This window comes from Eriocheir sinensis, chromosome 21 (genome assembly GCF_024679095.1).
Source record: "Eriocheir sinensis breed Jianghai 21 chromosome 21, ASM2467909v1, whole genome shotgun sequence".
In the NCBI taxonomy this organism is placed as follows: Eukaryota; Metazoa; Arthropoda; class Malacostraca; order Decapoda; family Varunidae; genus Eriocheir; species Eriocheir sinensis.
The window spans coordinates 10297887-10319934 of record NC_066529.1 but is presented as its reverse complement, the minus strand read 5'-3'; the positions used below and the strand labels follow the sequence as shown (position 1 = coordinate 10319934).

General features: G+C 43.8%; 2 protein-coding genes across 2 annotated transcripts in view; one reads left to right on the top strand and one right to left on the bottom strand.

Moving 5' to 3' along the window:
- Nucleotides 1-500: 500 nt before the first annotated feature.
- Nucleotides 501-7932, bottom strand: LOC127001664 (uncharacterized). The gene is made up of 5 exons (XM_050866640.1): nt 7909-7932; nt 5269-5466; nt 2520-3333; nt 1923-2093; nt 501-1602 (listed from the first exon to the last, which is right to left on the bottom strand). The coding sequence occupies exons 2-5, from the start codon at nt 5457-5459 to the stop codon at nt 1075-1077; spliced, it is 1704 nt and encodes a 567-aa protein (XP_050722597.1). The 5' UTR covers nt 5460-5466; nt 7909-7932; the 3' UTR covers nt 501-1074.
- A 1554-nt stretch (nt 7933-9486) lies between these two features.
- The window catches only part of LOC127001663 (uncharacterized), a 13186-nt gene continuing 624 nt past the window's right edge, over nt 9487-22048 (top strand). The window contains exons 1-5 of the mRNA XM_050866639.1: nt 9487-9733; nt 14080-15579; nt 16079-16955; nt 18072-18254; nt 21498-22048. The exon at nt 21498-22048 is cut by the window's right edge and continues 624 nt beyond it. Of these exons, the coding sequence (XP_050722596.1) occupies nt 14108-15579; nt 16079-16955; nt 18072-18254; nt 21498-22019 (3054 nt within the window). The 5' untranslated portion in view covers nt 9487-9733; nt 14080-14107 and the 3' untranslated portion in view covers nt 22020-22048. The remainder of the gene's footprint in view (nt 9734-14079; nt 15580-16078; nt 16956-18071; nt 18255-21497) is intronic.

The following is a 22048-nucleotide window of genomic DNA, read 5'->3' as shown; positions in this document are numbered from 1 at the left end:
TTTAATCCTTTTTTCATGGCATGGTTAGTTGGCTTTGATGATTTTTTATATTACCTTTTACGACTGAGCTTGTAATATGTCGACATAACTGTGAAAATCCAAAACACTAGTACAACACTTAAAACACCCAGGCGTAAATGGCATTACAAAAGTACCATTTACCTGGAGTGTGAAGCACCAGAATTTTTCTTTTCTACACTCCCACACGACCACAGTGTGTAACGAAACACATGAGAAATTAATCCAGACAAGGAAAGATTTTGCCAACGCCGGGGATCAAACCCACGACCAGTGCAATGAGAGAGCCACTCCTTAATTAACCAGTCGGCCAAAGAGGTATCCCCCCTCGCAGAGTGAGGTATGGGAGGCTCGCCTATCAGGCAAATCAGTTGCACTACAAGTGGATATCATATTACAAGTGTCTTGTCCCCCACCCAAAAAAAAAAAAAAAAAAAAAAAAAAAAAAAAAAAAAAAAAAAGGTATACAAGCAAAAAGAAACTAAAAATGACACACCCATTTATTTCCCTGAACTACTTGCGTGAAAATATATCTGGCAATGCATAAACGTTTTTAGAAGCGGTGCCAATATAGCAATGCAAATGATTTAAGTTGCGATTATGAATGTATACAGGCAAGAACAAGCAAAAACTGACGCTCATTCATTTGTTTCTGCATAACAACCACTCCTTGAAGCAATGATGTGACAGAAATGTATATATAATAATTATTGTTAAACTTGAGTAAAAAGTCAGTAATCCCCCATGGCATACATTATAATTATGTATACTATACACAAAAATAGCCCTTTCATCATTAAAGTACTCTCAAATCGCTCATGAGGTTTGCAATCATTTAATTATTCACTTGCATCCCTCTCAAAACAGGCAGTCTTGCAGGGAAAAATTCACAGAGGACTTTGCGAACACGACCTCCACTTCTAGTAAAATGTAGGCGTTATCTTCCTAGCATGTGTAAAGGGCAAGACTCCTCCTCTTCTAGTAAAATGTTAGTGTCATCTTCCTAGCATATGTAAAGAGTGGAGGGGAAGGGAAATGAGAGTTGGGGGAAGGGAGTTAAGGCTCCACCACTATGCCACAGTCAGAGATCATCAAGTGGGTGATGTTGTTGTACTTCTTAAGTGCATCCTTGAACACCTCAAGCCCATACTCCACCCGGCCGAGAGCAAACTCCTCCTTCACGTCAGGGCTGTCTCTAGTGTACACACGAAAGATTGTGCTGTTGTGGTTCCCGTATCTTCCAGCTACCAGTCCAGAAGCAACGAGCACCTGGGTCTTTTCATTCCATAGCTCCTTGGTCTGGTCTTGAATTTCCTTGGGAAGGCTGCCTCCACTACCGTCCGCGTGGTCATAATCCCCAGACCAGAGGTGTTCCCCTGGCTTCCCCTCCCAACACACGCGATGAAAGGGAGTGTTTCTGAAGCTTGGCCCTCCCTCGCCGGTACACATCATCAGGAAGCTGCGGGACCGCTTGGAGCCGCACAGGAGGCGTATGAACACCCTGCCCAGCTCCTGCCCCCTCAAGCTGATGTCCAGGAAGGTGAGGGCACTTGAGGGGTCGATGCACGACATGATGTGCGCCAGCTGAAGATGGAGGATGGAGTGTGTGCAAGGATGAGTGAGGGAGGGCGAGAGGGAGGGAGTGAACGATTATAAACAAAATGACAAACATACGATGTGTTCTTACATGTATCTTGTAAACATCTAACTAGTTTTACATGCAGTCTTTGGGAGAGTCTGCATGTCTGCATTTTCACCTATTCACTCCACTTCCAGCACCTCTCCTTACATATCTGCACACCAACTCACTCTCCACCCCCAATCACCCCACGAACACTTGCAACTCAACACCTCCACACACCAGCTTTCATTCCTTTTCCTGTACTCCTGCCCATACAACCCACCTTCACTAGCCTGCAGCTTCTGTTGGGAGCACTGCGTTGCACTGCGTGCACCAGCATGCGGCTTCCATCCATGTCCACTGGCAGGGTCATGTCGATGCCATTAACGCTGTGTTGGCCCATTATACCCTCGCTGGCAGTGCCATGCAACTGTACAGCCGTCTGCAGCAGAGTCTGTCCGTCCACCAGGAAAGACAATTAAGGATGGGTCTTTTGTCAGTATAGTCAACAAAAGTAATTAGTATGGCAGATTCTGTCTCATAGGGAATTAGTAACTTATTAGATGGAAAAAGAAGATAAACTGATAAGAACTGAACAGAGTTATACACACATGAGAGCTCTCCCATTCACAAGTATATAAAACCTAAGTAACTACCTGCATATATGAGCTTAGCCTCTATCATTCAAGTCCCTGCCTCGGGATTTCCTTTTTACATACATCTATATTTACTTTTAAACCTCTGACGTATGTAATGTGAGATTTTAAAAATAAAAATTGACTCTGAAGCTATGGAACATCATGGGCATCATCAAAACAGTATTGTAGGTGGCTTTTAATATACTTAACTAATCTAGAATGCTTAAAAAATCATAACACACCTTGGACAGCCTGAACACCTGGTCCACCTTCAGTACAGAGGTGGAGGCATTGGCTGCCCATTGCTCTGCTGCCTGAGTAACTGTCTGCAAAGTTTCAAGGTAATACAATGCATCCTCTAAATCATCAGGGATACGTTTCACGGCGCTGTCGCTCAAACCTTGCTGTAGTTTCCTGGCGTGGATGAGGACATTCGGCAAATGACTCTGCTCCTTTTTTATGCAGTCAAGAGCAATCTCCAGAATGGTGGCACAAGAGGTCAGTTGGCAACCGTATTCATTCGCCTCACAGTAGAAATCTTCTAATGCTTCTTGGGTAACCTTCATCTTGGCCTTCTCGATTTGGCCCATCTCCTTCAGCGTGTCCTGGTAAGGCACAAGGACACATTCCGGGCGTCTGTGGTCAATGCGACTGCAGTCTTTACACAGCCACAGGTTACAGTGTGCACAGTGCATGGCCACCTCAGCCTGAGCCTCAAGACACTTTCCTCTGTGTGGGGAAATTTCTTCTTTCTTTTGACGACCTGAAAATATGCCACTGACCCATGACGAGCCTTTGTCCCCTTTGTCTTTCTTCATGCTTGCTGTTTCTGTAGTATCCACATCCATGCCCTCCAATATGTCCATTATGGGGTAATTTACTGACAAGGCACCAACAGATTTCACTGGTGTGATCGTGCGACACTTGGGGCAAGGGATGCTCTGCTGGTTTAACAACTGTTTGCAGCAGTCGGAACAGAAAGCATGTCCACATACCAGGTTTCTTGGCTTGTGGCTCTGCCTATCAAATTTCTCTTGGCATACTTCACACTCCATCCTGTCGAGCATGCAAGTTAATATGTTATTAGGTGAGCAAGTAAATTTATTAATCAACTATAATAATAGTAATGTCGAACAAAGCTTTTGAGTAGAATTCAGCAGTATACATGTTTGGGATAATTTCATTATCAATTCAGTTTCAGGGGGTTACTGAAAAAAAAAAAAAAAAATTAATAAATAAAAATAAAAAAATAAAAAAATAAAAAATAAAAATGTACACACACACACACTAAGATGTTTCTTTCATGTTTTATCTGATGGATTTTTTTTCAACACCTTTTTTCATCAAAATCAACATATTTAATGAGTTGAAATATATGAAAAAAAGTTTTGTTAATACTAGATACATTATACTTATGAGAATTCTTGATTTGTCAAATGTCAATATACAGTCATACCCCACCCTACGTCATTAACTGGTTCTAAAAGCTGCGACATACCCTGCTTTGTGATGTAAACCAGCCATAAGGGTGTGTACATAAAAAGTCTTACCAATTACCAGTTTGATATTTTGAGGTCTTGGCAACCCCAGGAAAATGTTGGCGACCCCAGGGTTGGGAAATGGGGATCTAGACCGTGGAGTCATGCCGCCTTCTTGACATGTCGGCAGTTTTACTGCGCAGGGGAAAAAAATGCTCGTGTGAAGTGAACCTTAATCCAAGGCCTTTATCCTTGGCTCAGATAGGTGCCGGTAACCTGCGCGGGCAATCAATCAATCAATTAGTGGGGGCATACGCCGGGGGGCACGTCGCCTTGCTCACCTAAGCCCGGGGGTCCCTCCGGGCGAATCTCCATGCAGGCCCCCTTCCCAACCCGAGTACCTCCTGGCAGGATCTATCAACTTGCTCAAGCGAATTCCGTAGACGTCCCCTTGGCCTCCTCCACTCAGGATTGTCTCTTACAGAGGTAACTCGATGAGCAGGATCAGCTTCAGGGTAACGTGCCACGTACCCGTATAGCCGGAGTTGGCGTTGACGGACTATGCAGGTAATATATGTGGAATCAGTCTCACAGAGTAGTTGCCTGTTTGACACTAAGTCATTCCAGCAGTATCCCATGATTCTGCGTAAACATTTATTACCAAAGGCATCAATCTGCCTCTCCAGGTCCCCATTTAGTGTCCATGTCTCACAACCATAGAGTAAGACAGGGAGCACAAGGGACTTGAAGATCCAGATCTTTGTCCTTCTGCACAGGTATCGACAACGCCATATACTCGTGTTGAACGAGTCCATAACACCGTGGGCCAGGCCAATCCGCCGTAAGACTTCCTGGCCAGACTCACCGTTGTTATGAACTTCGCTACCAAGATACGTGAAACTTTCTGAGATCTCAACGTCCTCGCCAAACGCATAGACTGTACTGATTCATCTAGCAAGCCTCCAAACACCTGTACCTTGGCCTTGGCCCAGGATACCTGAAGTCCCAAGGGCTTCGCCTCCTCGTGCAGTGCCTAGAGAGCCATCACCAAAACCCCCAGCGACTCCGCCAGGATTACTGCATCATCGGCAAAAACAAGGTTAGTGACCCTGGTATTACCAATGGATGCTCCACAACTCTGCCCAGTACCCAGTCCATACAAGTGTTGAAAAGCGATGGGGTAAGGACACAGCCCTGCCTCACTCCCGCGTCAAGTCGAATATTATGACCTAGGCCCTATGTTGAAATGACGCAGAGCGGGGTATACTGTGATGTGATGAATGCTATTATTTTGTGCTAGCTCTTTTATTATTCATTTTTTTAGTGTAATTTATTTAAAGGTGTATATATTCACAAACAAATTAAAAACAAAAACATGTCTTTCAATACTTTCTTATTGATGATATTTAATATTATTACTTTACTATTTTCTTATTTTCAACATTATTTCATGATTATTATTACAATGATTATTCACACACAGGGAAGCCTTGAACACTTTGTATTAACTCACACAAAAGCAGCAGCTGGGGGGACAGCGGCAGCGGCGGTGGTGGTGGAGGAGACGGGGGCGGCCCCAGCATCAGGTGACCCTTCCTTTTTGTCTTCTAGATTAGGGCGCCTGTCTGGTGTTGGTGCTGGTGCTGGGCCAGACTGGTTGTCCTGGTGCTGTCTGTTCTTATTTTTTTTTTTCCTCCCTCCCATACCAACCCTGAGGTGCACAAGAGACTCAATGGTGTAACTGCAATATTCTTCTAAACCTTTTGCAAACTGTTGATACCTTCATTAATTATAAAAAAAAAAAAGACTAAAGTTATGCTATTCATATATTGTGCTAATTAATTAATTAAATAATAATAATAATAATAGTAATAGTAATATAAATAGTAATCCTCATTCATTGCATTACTATGATGATTATAATAATTACTCTTATGTTGTGGCACTCTGAACCTATCTTCTTTTGCTGCTAAGGGAAACGTCACCACCTCTGCGTATTCCAACCTTGGTCAAGTCACCAACACAATCAGCTGCTTCACCATTCATGAAGGAGCAGTTAACTTTAATGTTGGTTAGGAGCTTATGTGTATCACTTGTAATCTTGCTTATGTGTTTCTCTGGGGACAAGTTGTTCTTGCTGGAATAAAACACCTTTAAATTTTTTCCTTTTGTAATTTCTTAATTTGATTGTTCCCCATTTTATAATTCCAGCTTGGTGTCCCTTTTCTTTTGTTAAAATTCAGAACTTGACACTTCTTAATATTAAATTCACTTCCCACTCTTGACTTCAACTATAAAATTCACCAATATCTTCTTACAAGCTTAAAGTCCTGTTCCTTTACCATTCTGCTCATTATATTTGCATTATCAGCAGACTAGTGTGGCTTTGCACCTCCCACCGTGTCTTTCATTCAAGTCACAAACATTATCAGTGGCAACACTTATCCTTGTGGCACGCCACTTGTTACTCTGCCACCCTGACAACTGATCCCTGACTACAACCTCTCTGTCAACTCCCCCAACCTCCTTGTCAACCCCAAACCTCTTCCTCAATCCCCCAAACCTTGTCAACACCCTAACCTCCTCCTCCATCCCTCAAACCTCTTTGTCAACCCTCAACCTTCTTGTCAGCCCCTAACCTCCTTGTAAACCCCAAACTTCCTTGTCAACTCCCCAACCTCCTCTTCCATGTCAACCCCAACCTTCTTGTCACCTTCAGCAACCTCCTTGACAACCCCCAACCTCCTTGTCAACCCCCAACCCACTTGTGTACCTTCAACCTCTTTATCAACTCCCAACTTCCTAGTCAACTTCCCAACCTCCTTGTCCTCTCCCCAACCTCCTTGTCAACACCCCAAACTCCTTGTCAACTCCCAACCTCCTTGCCAACTCCCAAACTTCCATGACAACCTCCAATCTCCTCCTCCATCCCTCAAATCTTGTCAACCCCCCAAACCTCTTTGTCAACCCTCAACCTCCTTGTCAGCCCCTAACCTCCTTGTAAACCCCAACCTTCCTTGTCAACTCCCCAACCTCCTCTTCCATGTCAACCCCAACCTTCTTGTCACCTTCAGCAACCTCCTTGACAACCCCAAACCTCCTTGTCAACCCCCAACCTCCTTGTCAAGCCCAACCTCTTTGTCCCCCAACCTCCTTGTCAATCCCAAACTCCTTGTCACCCCCAACCTCCTTGTCAACCCCCAACCTCCTTGTCAATCCCAACCTCATTGTCACCCCCAACCTCCTTGTCAACCCCCCAATCTCCTTGTCACCCCCCAAACCTCCTTGTCAATCCCAACCTCCTCAACCCCCGAAGCTCCTACTCAACCCCCAACCTCCTCCTCAACCCCCGAAGCTCCTAGTCAACCCCCAACCTCCTCTTCAACCCCTAAGCTCCTAGTCAACCCCCAACCTCCTCTTCAACCCCCAAACCTCCTTGTAAATTCCCAACCTCCTCCTTGTCAACCCCCAACCTCCTCAATCCCCAAAACCTTGTGAACCTCCAACCTCCTTGTCAACTCCCCCAACCTCCTTGACAACCCACAAACCTGTTGTGTTCCTGACTGTCCCCCTATTCCTGGCTGTCCTCCCGTGAACTGTGCAGGCTCCCCATCACCCCACCCCACTTCTTGAACCTATGATGCCCTCCTTATAGCACCCCCCAAAACATCTGCCAAAATTTCGAATCTGCATATGCACATCTGGACAGTTTTGTTCAGAAAATAGCAAGATGGTATTTCCCGTAAATTTACCCATGAATCACTGCATGAATTCTATTTATTGGCCCTTAACTTTACTTATTACAAAACAGGGCACTGTGCTGGACTCATTAATGTTTTTCCAATGAAAAAATAAAACAATGCCTTCCCGTGCTTGTAGACACTGCGTACACGGATCCGTGTTCGTAGCGATCCGCCTTTTGTGTGTAAACAAACGGAGGACAACCAGGGACACAACACCGGGTCTAAGCTTGTTTGTTTTCCTTCGTTCCAGTACAGGACCTGCTATTATAATGACCTGAACCGATGGGTCACCTAAAAAAACCAAGGTCAAGTTCAAACATTTCCAACTGACCAAGCACCACTCATTTCTAAATACCACCACTACCAAATACACCAGTAACTTCGCTTTCTTCCACCACAACCACCCCCACCTGAAGAGAGAACACACAAGAAAGGCGCCACCACGAGAAAGTGAACACACAAGACGTTACTTTACCTCGTCCACTCCTCCACTTGTAACTCGTCAGGTCCTTTCACAGCCTCACCACTTTTCGCCAGCCACTGCACGTTATCCCAAGACCACTATTTCCCTGGACTGAGGCTGCACAACTGAAGAGATGATAAAAACACCCTTTGATATTAACGCCCCACATATGACAGACGTAGACGCGTATGCTACACGTCCACACCGGCAGCGACGTGAGTAAGAGAGAGTTTCATCCTTACCGTCAGTCGCTTTAATTTACTCGCTTATTTGTAGAGGTTTTCCACGGAATTAGAGTCATGAGAGATGATAATTGGTGTGTGGGGAAACGATCCACCCCCCTAGATTAGAGAAACCGTTTTAAGATCGTCTTCTTCTTGCTACACAGCGTTGATTGCAAACTTGGAGTTATTGAGCATTGCAGCGACGTCACGAGTGAACGATATCACCTCTACGGTATTTTTACTTCAGATATCTTCGTCTGTCACCAGCTAACATTGCTGAATAGAGAAAGCAATCATGGGATACGTCACTCCTTCCACACATGTTACAGGAATACAGGAACATCCCTCCCGATATTCCCAGCGGCCTGTAGAGTGTAGAGATATGACTCGCCGAAAGAGAAAAGATCTGTTTCACTTCCATCGTTCAATCGCCAAGGGGGTGACTCACGCAGCAACAGAACAACAAATACACGATTCCTCTGTACTAGATGGAATACTGCCTCATCATAATCAACCCAATGATTCTTCTAGTTATAGATGGTTTACGTTTATTCCGATCAGTTCATATAGATGTCTACGTTTCCAGGATCCTATTAGAATACATCTCTCTCTCTCTCTCTCTCTCTCTCTCTCTCTCGAAGGTGGATAAGATTAGTTTTGATATCACTTCATGATCTAATCACTCACATTGTTAAATATCTCACGCCACACCACGAAAACAGCAGAAGACCATAGCCATCAACACACACACACACACACACACACACACACACACAACCAAAAAAATCATGAACAAACTTGACCAAACTTTTCATACCATAATAACTCAGCAGTCGAAGGGGTATGGAAAAATAATAATCAGGAAAGCATATTTTACAGAAACAAAAAGAACGAACATTTGTGAAAACTGCTGCTAGACCAATGGGCAACAGATGATGAACAATACGTATACCAACATTGGGAGAGGGAGGGAAGAGAGGTATGGGGATGGTGTGGGATGGGTAGTAGGGATAATGGAGGAGGGTTGAGTGAGGGGAGAGGAGAGGGATGGTTTGAGGGACGGGAGGAGGAGTAAGGCACGAGAAGGGGACGGGAGAAGGGAGAAGAGGGGTGGATAGGGGACAGAGGAAGAGGGAGAGAGGAGGGGAGAGGAGATTAGGGAGAGGAAGAGGAGAGGGGGATTGTGTGAGTTGACTATCCGTGTGGAAGAGGGAGGGAGGAGGGTAGAGGAGGGGGACAACAAAAGATGCCAATTGCTTTATTTAGTTAGAGTTTTCTCCTAACTTCTCCTACTAGCAACAAATACAACTTCACAACACACACACACACACACACACACATTCAAGTATCAGTGAAATGAGTGAAGAGGAACTTGAAGTAATATATAATAGATCGCGGCAGCGGGTCTGAAACAAGTACTGGGTCCGTATTTCCCCCCCTCCCCCGCCTCCCAGTCAGTTAGACAAGTACGAGACGTGAACTTCCTCACAGGAGAAAAAGGAGAGGCTGGCACGGGCGCGTCTTCAGTACTCCACGGCAATAACAGAGGTAAGCAATAGAGTTAGGTATCTAGAGCGTAGTTAAAGGTGAATACAAGAAGATAGAGTGTCAGAGAAAAAGATGAGAGATGTATACTAGACGCGAACTCTTGTCAAGGTGTGAAAGAAGACTCCCAACACTTCGTCCACGCACACTAAGGTGGTCTGGGACAGGTGTAACTCTTTATTTCCATTTTCCAGAAAGTTATATTTCTTTTACTTGATTTGCTAAGTTTGACAGAAAGTTATTGTAATGTCGCTGCCTATAGTACAAGGATATATATGCCTCTTCCAGATTTATTATGGGTTTTGCTACTATGTGTGTGTGTGTGTGTGTGTGTGTGTGTGTGTGTGTGTGTGTGTGTCATGAGCTCATATACTGTAATTAGGCCACCTCCCTTCTCCTTCAGTGTCAACAGCTGCATTTATTTTAATCTTTCTTCATAAGCCCTTCAGTCATGATAATCTTGGTGTCCATTCATTATATTTTCCAGTTTCTTCACATGCTTTTTCTCGTTGTAGGATATCAAATAACTTCTGTATATTTTAGTTTTGGTCTAATCAGTATTAAATATTATCTATATCATATCTTTATCCAGGTAGTGATATGCCATATTTATATTCCTCAACATGTAGCTTATATGTATCACCAATTATGATGTTTGTGTTTTCTGGTGACAAATCCTGAATTACAATCCCCAGGTCTGTGTGTGTATATGTGTTAAGTGTTATATCTCTTACTAAATCAGCTTCCTCGAGGCTGGGCGTTCTGTACCGCCTCCGCCAGTTCTTCTCCCCTGCTCAGTTGCTGTCCATATACAGGGGCCTTGTCCGCCCTCGTATGGAGTATGCATCTCATGTGTGGGGGGGCTCCACTCACACAGCTCTTCTGGACAGAGTGGAGGCTAAGGCTCTTCGTCTCATCAGCTCTCCTCCTCATACTGATAGTCTTCTACCTCTTAAATTCCGCCGCAATGTTGCCTCTCTTTCTATCTTCTATCGATATTTCCACGCTGACTGCTCTTCTGAACTTGCTAACTGCATGCCTCCCCCTCTCCCGCGGCCCCGCTGCACTCGACTTTCTACTCATGCTCATCCCTATACTGTCCAAACCCCTTATGCAAGAGTTAACCAGCATCTTCACTCTTTCATCCCTCACGCTGGTAAACTCTGGAACAATCTTCCTTCATCTGTATTTCCTCCTGCCTACGACTTGAACTCTTTCAAGAGGAGGGTATCAGGACACCTCTCCTCCCGAAATTAACCTCTGATTTTGGACACTCCTTTAACCTCTGTTCGGGAGCAGTGAGTAGCGGGCCTTTTTTTCTTTTTTTTTTCTTTGCGCCCTTGAGCTGTCTCCTTAGCTGTAAAAAAAAAAAAAAAAAAAAAAAAGATGCGTCCACACCAGGAATCATTGTATGATGACAATGAATCCCAGACGTTTCCCAAGTGTTTCGGTAAACCACTGGCATACATTTGAATACCCTCGGGAAATAATGTTTCCTGTCCACACCTCAGGGTTGTTCTCAGGATCTCTGTGTGTGCGGAGATTGCTACAATGGCCTCTGTGTTTTATTTATTATTGCACTCACTGGAGAGCAAGAAAAAGACAAGAAAACGCGTATGGGTGTGGTCGAGTATAGAAAGTTGAGCATTACAGAATGACTTACTTTTGGCGGAGCCGAGAGTTAATGGAGCAGGGTTTAATTAATAACTTTTTTGGAAGGTCAACCACTGATTTTGAAGAACTATTACGAACGGTGACTCCCAAAATACAACGAATCGATACCAGGCACAGAAAAGCCATTTCAGCTCCCATCAGCCTGCAGCTGTAATTAATCTGACAGGCAGAGATCATTTTACGAGCCTCATTAACTCTCTCTTTCCCTCTGTGTGTGTGTGTGTGTGTGTGCGAGAAAAGTGGGGGTGTACTCTCATTCGGGGAGTATGGTGCACGACAATGCATAATAATAATATTAATAATAAACCTCTTTAAAAAATGCACCAAGACTCTTTACCCCTTGGGTGGTGTGGAAATAAGGTCAAAGTGTAATATTTTAATGTTCTTAGCGACCACTCCTTCCTCACTCCCTGGCCATCCCCAGCAGAACCTCACCATTCACCTGGATGATTCACATCAAAATTTGCTTGACGGTCCTGGCATTACATATACAGGTGCAGTCTCCATATTTTATCATAATTATGCCATATGGCTGATATTGTATGGCAGATGGCAGACACACCCCAAGAAATGGCAGAAATGCGATAATTAAAGCAGGCAGAGGAACTGGCACCTGCCGTGTGTTGGGTTGACTTGAGCTGACAACGCCGCGGTGGCAACGCTGCCAAGTGTTATACAAATTTCTTTGTATTCACTCAGAGAATCAATCATAAAAACCATATTTGTTTTTATACTAGAGTGAGAGAGAAAGAGAGACACACGAGGAGAGAGAGAGAGAAGGGTGTGAAAGGCACGGTGCGCGAGGTCAGTTGGAGACACGGCACTAGTGTCTAGCGGGCTGTCTACGTCAGAGCCGCCACTTAAGATTTGCCGGACTATAGTAGTCTATATTCCCGAGCGCTGGTCCCGGATGGTAAGGTCTCATTACAAGTGAACACTCGTTCCGAGGTTTGTGACCAGAAGGGCGTTACTTGTGTGATTAATTATGGAAGGTGGGAGGATTTCCGTGTGAACCACTTGTGAGACAGCGTTAAGAAACTGGATGGTGATAATGTACTATGGGGGGGGGGATGTGTGTAAGGGTTCAGTAATCTCAAATGAGCAGCAAAACAGGCTCCAAATGATAATACTCACAGTAAGGTTGTATATAAATGTATTTAGTTTCACTTTTCAAAGGTTAGCGGAGTACTAAAAAGAAAAAATGAATGACTGACAGGCTGTATGCCTCTACTCTAACTAGCTACCGGCACAAAGGAGATTTGGGGAATACACATAATGCTTAGCTCTGGTTGTTGGAGGAGGAGAAGCAGGAGCTGGCGTGAGCGTCGGGCTCGGCAGGGGAGGTCCACATGGGAAAGGGGCGGTCCTGGTGATGGACAGACGGGCGCCGCTTGATGTGGAGAGGGAGCAGCTCGGGTGGTGTGAAGAGGCGGGCGCTCGTCGTGATGTAGGGAGCAGCTTGGGGCAGTGGTATATCGGCCCTTCAGGGCAGTCAAGGGGCAGGTTACCCTGCCATTCAAGTTCCCATCCTGTAGTCCGTCTCACACAGCAGGCTGTGGGTGGTTCTTCGGGGGGGCTGAGTGGAGAGATGGACACCTCTCTCACTCAACTCCAACTCGCTGCCTTTCTTGCTTCCTGCTGCTCGTCTCCTGACCAGTACGCTTCTCTGTGTTTTCTCGCTGCCGCTCCTTGCTGTAGGGGTGTTCGTCTCCTCACGTCTCCCAAACTTGTCTCTTGCTGCAGTGGTGCTTGTCTCCTCACTGCCCGTGGGTCTCCTTGCCCTCGCCTTCTCGCCTTTGCTCCTCGCTAAGCTCCTCCCCCTTCTTCACGTGACTCCCTCTCGGCATTACAATCAAACCCTACCTACCTACTGTGGAGGCGGTGGCTGAATCGACAGAGTAACAGCACCGCGTTCAGGAGGACGCGAGTTCAATCCCCGCCCGGTGCCACCAAGCTGGGATTTTTCAGCCGCCGCCGAGTGGCTTAAAACTACCCACATGCTGTCCAGAAGACCACCTATCAACCCGGACTCTAGATTCTAGGATTAAAGATGAGCTCCGGGAGGGCAGCATGAGCAAATGCAAGATGGCGCCACTATAAACACTCGCCTGCGCCAGAACGGGCTGGGCCGACCATCAGGACCCACCGGGAAGAAGCCTTGGGCCGACCATCAGGCCCCACCGGGAAGAAGCCTACCGGCGCTATAGGCCGCGACGTAAAAAAAAAAAAAAAAAAAAAAAAAAACTAACTAACTAGTTATTGGTTTCTTGGGGGGTTCGAGGCTTTGAGATGAGGGATTTCAGTAACTCTCGTTCATGATATTTACTCATTCGCTCGCCGTGTTATCTTCTCATATCCTTTTACGCACTTACATTCCTTAGCCACCCATTCACTCTTTCACTCATTCACTCTTTCACTCATCCACGCTCCCACTCGCTCACACTTACTCACTCTGTTACTCACTGACTTACTCATATTCTCGTTCACTCACATTCGGACCGTTACAGCCCCTAAACTGACCTTTGTAGGGACCCGAAACTTCTTGGATTCGACTTGTAATACGGCCCAGTACCCCACTGTTTATAGAACAAGTTGATCTTGCAACAGGGCACAAAAGATATGAAAGACTTTTATTATTAATGTATTCCTGATTCCCACTATTTGGTCTCTTGCAGGATCTTTTCACCTTTCAAATCTTTCAACATGGCTCAGAAAGATACAAAAGGTTTTGTTACTCATAATTCCTTCAGAGAGAAAAATGACAAGTACATGTTAGAAAAAAAAAGTGTAGCAGATCGCATGAAAGAAATTAATTCTCCCTACACCCCAACTCCTAATAGAGCAATAATAGCAAGTGCAGCTGCTACTAGAGCAAAAGAGGAAGAAAAAAAGAAAAAGGAAAGAAGAGAAATGTCTCAAAGACAAAAGGAAGAAGCAGAAAGAGCAGAAGAAGAAAAATTAGAAGCAATGAAAAGGGCAGCAGCAGAAAAGTCTGAAGCTTTAAGGATAAAAGAGGAAATTAAAGCAAGAGTGGCAAGATCAAATGCAGCAGTAGCTGCAAGTGAAAGAGCAGAAAAAGCAGCAACAGTCTTGCCAGCTCATCACCTTCACACAACACAAGGAACATCTATCAAAAATGATACCCAAGAGAGGGAGAATGTCTATAAATCCAATGGAACACAACTAAAAGAAAGTGCTAAAGAAAATGCTGACTTGGTACTGCACAATAAAATTAAAAGGCCCAAAGAAACTGTAAGAAAAGAAGAATTATTGTCTAGTTACAAGGCAGCAGGGGAACCAGTTGGGCCTGTGGGCAGAAAAGAAGCAATCATAGCAGTAGGAACACACGGAGCTGCTTCAACAAATGACATGCACACATTAATCAGCTCCTCCCAAACTAAAGACCAAGAAAAGGAGATCACTGATGTAAGAACTTCAGAAATTGAGCAACAAATGCACAAAAATACAATGCACAGCCATCATAATGAAAGAGAGTCAATGAGCACTGCAGAAAAGGTGGAAGTTCATCTTGCTAGCCAGAATGGTGCTAGGCCAAAAGAAAAAAACGGTGAACCTTCAATTTATGCAGTAAATAATCAGGCTGGACAGAATAGTGATCAACTTTATAAAAGCAGGAGCAGCACCGCCATCCAACAAAATGAGAACAACAGCTATAGGCAAGAAAAGGAAATTATATCAGTGACAGGAAATGAGGCCTCACAGTCAGAAGCTGATGGAGGCAAGAAGGAAATTGTATCTGTGACAGGACATGAAAAATATACTGTAGGGGAATCTGAGGCATCATCATCAAGATATGAAGACAAGAAACCAAACGTCCATCATACAGAACTAAACAAAAGGACAGTGGAGAACTCAGAGGTGGAGGAACATATACCAGAGGACATTCAAGGCTATCAGAATGGACCTCCATCAGCTAATGGAGATCCCAGAGACACCAATCATCAGAGAGAGCACAGTCGCAGGAGTCAGCAGTACTACACCCCCCCAGCACAGAGGAATGAAGGCTTCCGGCCCAGCCATCAGCACCCCCACCACAGAGAACAATGGAACAGCAACCATAACTATGACAAAAGGGGGCAGAGACCTCAAAACCAGCCACCCTTCAACAGCCACCCACATGGTCAGCAAACCTCACAACTTCATGGTCCCCAAAGGTCAGTGTTGTTCTTTTGTTGCAAGTATTTGCTCTATTTTCTAGGGGTCTGTAGAAGGCTGTGTTGTCCAAAGATTGTTATTTAGCCTTCTTATTTTTATATTTTAATTTTTTACTTCTTTTTAAATTGTTCCTTAAGTTGAATGACCCAAGTTACTTTGCTGCACTGTATTAGTATTACAATTAATAAATGCAAATCATCAGTAAATATAAAGAAGTTAAAAAATGTGGTTGCCTGAAACCCCCACCAACACATTTAACACCAAGTAAGTTACAGTCTTGCAGAGTCCTCGGCAGTCCTGATGATCAATTCCTCTTAAGTTCAGACCCAGAACTAGAATTTTGATTGACTGCAAACCTTTGGTGGGATTTTAGTTATTAAATTTTAGGTAGACTTCATATTTAACTAAAATGTGATAAGCAGAGATTTCCAATCAAATAATGTTTCTGTTCAAGTATCATTCCTTTTATCCTCATTTTTTTTCTTGTTATTTTTTTAGAGCTTTGATTTGTGGATCCTGTGGAGAAAAATTCAATTTGAAAAAGAAACTGCCAAGGAATTTGTACTGTGGCCATTCCCTTTGCACTCAATGTATATCAAAGCAAACTTACTATGGCCATCATGTGGCTTGTCCTTTATGTCCATTACATACATGGCATGTTAAAAATGCTTCAGAGTGTCCAGTCAATCAGCCTTTGTTGAAAATACTCTCAGAAGAAAGCATGCAATATGATGTAGCACAAGAAAAAGAAAGCAAAGGACCACACTTACCTGAAGGCAGTGACATAAGGCAACGCCAGTCCCAGCCAGGGAATGACAGTGTGGCAAGGGGTGGCATGGGGCAGCTAGGACATCAGTCTCTCCCACCAAGATCTCCTCATGGAAGTAAGTGTTTGGAGAGTGGTGTGCGCCCCTCCTCCTACTGCTGTACCTGCAAGGTCTGGGTGTGTGCCAGGTGTGCTGAAGCTGAGCACTCAACTAAAAGGTGCTCTGTCAAGCCTCTCAAAGACCAACTTGCAGCTATGAAGCAGGATAATGATCAAGAAGGCAAAAGAGCACAAGAGCAACTTAACAATTCTCTACAGATCCTAGAAAATAGCCTTGATGAAGATAAGACTTTCCTTATGTGGATGAGAGTTGCATATGAGCGCATAGAGAAAAAAAACACAATTATGGAAAAGAAACTAGAAGAAGGCAGAGAATTAATGAAAAAATTGACTGATGCCATGGAGGCTGTGTCAATTGCTAGAAATCTTCCTGAGGCTTTAGCAGAGTTTCAAGGAAAAGAGGACATGGCCAAAACAGCTCAGCAGTGGGGGTCAAGTGCTGAGCTCAATGCCACAGCCAGTAGCCAGGAAACAACAGTCTGCCTTAAGGTGAGGAATGAGTTATAATAACCTTGTTGATGACCTCACCCTCACTAAACAATGAGACACATTACTGTGACTTATTTTTCATAACTAATTGGCAGTGAAATGATTGTCATGTGTAAAAATCAATTGAAGTTTTCATCATCATCATCATTTCATCGACGCCTGCTCCTAGGAGCTCCCACCAGGGGATGGCCATGGCAGAAGAGTTCTAACTTTCTCTATCCAGACACTCCCTCCTTGCCTGTTCAAAGTTTCTCAAAGATCTTTCCCCCCTCTCCCTAATGTACTCCTGCACCCTATCTCTCCATTTCACTGGAGGTTGTCCTCTAGCATTCCCTCCCTCTATCTCACTCACATACACCCTTTTGGTCATCTTACTCTCATCCATTCACTCCATGTGGCGAAATTACTTTAAAGTCTGTCGCTTCACTTCTTCCACCACTCCACACTTCTTACCTTCACCCCCGTGACACATTCCAAAACGCTCATACACACTTTCATTACTCATTCCTTCCATTTTACTCACACCACAAGCACTCCTCAAATAACTCGTTTCCACTGCCTGCACTCTAGACCTCTGACTTTCATTCTAGGCCCACTTTTCACTTGCATATGTGAGGGTTGGTACTATTATTGTATTCCTCAAATCCCTCTTTACCTCCATGCTCACACTTCTGCCATTCATGATTCGTCCCAGAGACCCCACCATCCTTCTTCCTTGCAACATCCTTTCTCTTATCTCTCCCTCCATACCACCATGCTTACACATAACTGATCCAAGGTACTTAAACTCATTGACCTCCTCCATTTGAAGTTTTCATAATTAATTTTCCATTTCATATAGGTAACAATAAGATTTATTTTGATGATTGGATATATGAGGTGTAACCATGTAAACTTTCATTCAGAGTAGCAGATTTATTAATTTATTAAGGTATTGGGGAATTAATCATCATTTTGTTGACTTTCTCGTCTGGATATAATTTACTTTGTCTTTTTTCTCCATTTCTAGCTAAAGAAACCAATCTCACATGAGTACAGAATACTGAACACATCCCGTGGAATTTTTTATTAATAGCAAATAATCAGAGCTTTACTCACAATCTCAATTAATTTCAGCACCTATTGAAGAGGACCCTTGAGTCACTCGAGATTGATGAAAATGGAAAATCAGGAATGTATGTTGTAGACAAGCTTCTTGGCTCTGAGCTGTGTTCAGAGCTGAGGGTTGAGGGAGGAAGGTTCCATCTTCACGCCTTAAGGAAGGGCCAAGCTACCAGTCAAGCATTTCGAGCCTTGCCAGTATGTATAGACTTACATTTTGTCAAGTGAGGCACTTATTTTGAAGTTTTATTTATTAACAAAACTTTCTTAAAGATTAATTTTCATGATGTGAGTCTAAGGCAGAAGGTGATGACTTCCAGAGCCTGATTTGTTTATATCTTATATTAAGTATTTGGCATGTGGTGTAAAGTCTCTTATAGCTAGGTTCCATGTTTCACTTCAGTATGTAATTGGAGATTTTTTTTTTTTTTTTTTTTTTTTTTTTTTTTTTACGTCGCGGCCTATAGCGCCGGTAGGCTTTTTCCCGGTGGGGCCTGATGGTCGGCCGAAAGCTTCTTCCCGGTGGGTCCTGATGGTTGGCCCAGCCCGTTCTGGCGCAGGCGAGTGTTTATAGTGGCGCCATCTTGCATTGGCTCATGCTGCCCTCCTGGAGCTCATCTTTAATCCTAGAATCTAGAGTCCGGGTTGATAGGAGGTCTTTTGGACAGCATGTGGGTAGTTTTAAGCCACTCGGCGGCGGCTGAAAAATCCCAGCTTGGTGGCACCGGGCGGGGATTGAACTCGCGTCCTCCTGAACGCGGTGGTGTTACTCTGTTGATTCAGCCACCGCCTCCCCCAAATCACATAGTTAGTGATATATTCAGCTACACTGATTATATGCTGATAGTTGCATTCTAATATCTTATTACTTACCATAAGAGACCCATATAAGAAGAACATAGGGAAACTGCAAGAGGCCGGGTGGCCTACACAGGGCAGCTCCAGAATCACCCCCGCTACTCACGATGGGTGAGGTGTAGTTTCAGGGATTACAGGTAGAGGCTTGATCCTCATTTACCTTCGGTACGCGCGTACGCTCCAGTACCCTGTCACCTTACTGCACCCACACCTCACTGCCACCTGTCATCCTCGTCCATGTAGTTATCCAGTCTACTCTTAAAACAAGCAATCGTCCCTGCACTAACTATGTGATTGCTGAGTCTATTCCATTCCCCCACCACCCTATTACTAAACCAATGCTTGCCTATATCTCTCTTAAATCTATACTTTTCTAATTTAAATCCATTACTGCGTGTTCTATCCTGCTGGCTAATTCTCAGTACTTTACTTATATCGCCTTTGTTGTAACCCTTGACCCATTTGAATACTTCTATCAGGTCTCCCCGCACTCTTCGTCTTTCTAGTGAATGTAAGTTTAGATGTTTCAGTCTATTTTGATATGGGAGGTTCCTCAGCCCCTGAATCATCTTGGTCATCCTCCTCTGAACTGATTCTTGCAAGTTGATGTCCATTCTGTAGTGTGGGCACCAAAACTGGACAGCATAATCTAAGTGTGGCCTAACTAACGCTAAATAGAGTCTGAGGATGACCTCTGCACTCCTGTTGGTTACCGTCCTTTTAATAAAGCCTAATACCCTGTTAACCCTATTCCTTGCACTAATACATTGCTTCCTTAGTTTTAGGTCAGAGTTCACTAACACTCCCAAATCCCTTTCACACTGATCTGCCTATCGCTGTGGAGTCTAAAATATACCCGTGTAATGGGTTGCGTGTTCCTACACTGAGTACGCTACACTTGGTGATGTTAAAATTCATCTGCCATTTTTCTCTATTTTACTTAAATAGCTTAAATGATGTACTTGGATTACTTGACCATCCCTTATGGTATTCATAGATAGATTTCACACTTTGATAACATTCATGCTTTGCTTTAATTACATAAATATTTTACTTAAGTTTTAATGCTACAGTGTAAGAGTTATCCAGTATCCAGCAGCCTTTCTTTTATTGTATATCCTCCATTCTGTCACAAACTTTTTCATAAAGGGAATATCAAGACACTTCTGGACCTAATTACAATATATTTTTTTGGCACTTCATGTATTTTTTTTTACAAGAGCATCATCACACACACACACACACACACACACACACACACACATATATCTTTAGTGTGTCTCTTCTTATGATAAAGAAACACCATAAAACCTCAATTTTACACCTTCATATCCATTAATACTTTATTTTTAAGACAGTTCTGACCATAGCTGGGCACTATAACAGAAAACCTTATTCCCGATTACCGATAACTGATAATGGAAAACCTTATCGGTGATGACCGATATTCGTTAACTGGAGACATAAATATAGGCGATAACCGATACCCGATATAAATCCACAATTCCGATAATAGCTAGCGATAAGTCCGAAAGGCTAAAATGATACTATATTGATATTTCAGATAGAAAAACATAGATGAATTCAAATTTTCATGATCTGTATTTTAGAAAACTTACAAAACCTGAAAACCACACGTTGACACGTACATATGGATGGTAATACTAGAAACGCCTGAACCGGTATTGTGTTATTTGGCGTCCCCACCATCAAAAGCTGGTGCTTTTTTTTACAAACACTGGTCTCTTGTGAATGGAGCATGCTCAGACCAGCAAGCGTAGACCTGTACAGTCTCACAAAGCTTTTTAACCGTAATTAAGAGTTGCTGGAAGGCTGAATCAGACATACAGTACCACTACCACCATCCTCGCTGTTTCTAGAACGACACTGTACGAGTTGTATTTATATGTACAGAGTGTCATTCTAGAAACAGCAAGGATGGTGGTACTGTATGTCTGATTCAGCCTTCCAGCAACTCTTAATGTGTTAAAAAGCTTTGTGAGACTGTACAGGGCTATGCTTACTGGTCTGAACATGCACAGTTCACGAGAGACCAGTGTTTGTAAACAAAAGCGCCAGCTTTTGATGATGGGACACCAAATAACACAACACCGGGTGCCTTCAATACCATGGCATGCTCACAAACGAATATGGAATATCAAATTTGAGGCAGTGAATAATAATTTTTTGGGCAAAGTTAAATGATTTTTCTCTTTGATATAGATTTTTGAGTGTAACATAAAAAATAACCTATAAAAAAAAAATAGTGTTTTAATGTTGATGATCTAAGTATGAAATCTCTCACCGAAGATATTTCATACCCCGAAGTTTTTTCATACAACACCAGGCGCCCAGGCCACGCATGCGCAGTAGGGAGAGTTTTTTTTTTTTTTTTTTTCTTTTTCTGAGAGGCAGAAAAAAGCAGCGATTATTGCAAGTTTGGTTACAAAAGTAACGAAGATACCGATATATATTTAAATAAGTAGCGGATGGCTGATAACCCGATTTTGTTATCAGCGATAAAGTATCGCGATAACTTATGATAACGCCCAGCTATGGTCCTGACAACCTTCCCCCACACAGGTAAAGTGCATCAAGTTATGCCAGGCTACCGGGTCAACCCTCATCTTCCTGGACCTGTCATGGGGTGAGGTGGATCGTGGCCGTCTCTACATACGCCTCACGGGGGACACACTCCGGGGGCGCCAGTTCATCAGCCTGTGCATTGGTGAGGAAGGCATCTCCTTCCGAGGGACCTGTTTCCATAGGGTGTGGTGGAAGGGCCTGCCAGGAGAGCATGTCTGGACAGGAGACTATGAGAAGAGTGATGGCAGTGGAGGAAGGTCACTTCTTTCACCTAACAGCCACAAAGACATTCCAGCAGGCCGGAAGGTCCCCATCTCGGCAGGCTTGGTGGCTGGTCGCTACGAGAAAGAGGATATCAGTACAATCTTCCGCATATACACAAAGGAGGAGAAGGAAGGAAAAGATGAAGCTGGTTTTGGTCAGGTGGAGTTTGGGTTAAACATAGTGAAGGAAGCAGTCAGGGTCAGAAATATTACAGATGTGGTGATCAGTGACTGTGGCCTTGTGTTGGAGATGTAAGAATTTCTATACATGGAATTTGCCTTGTG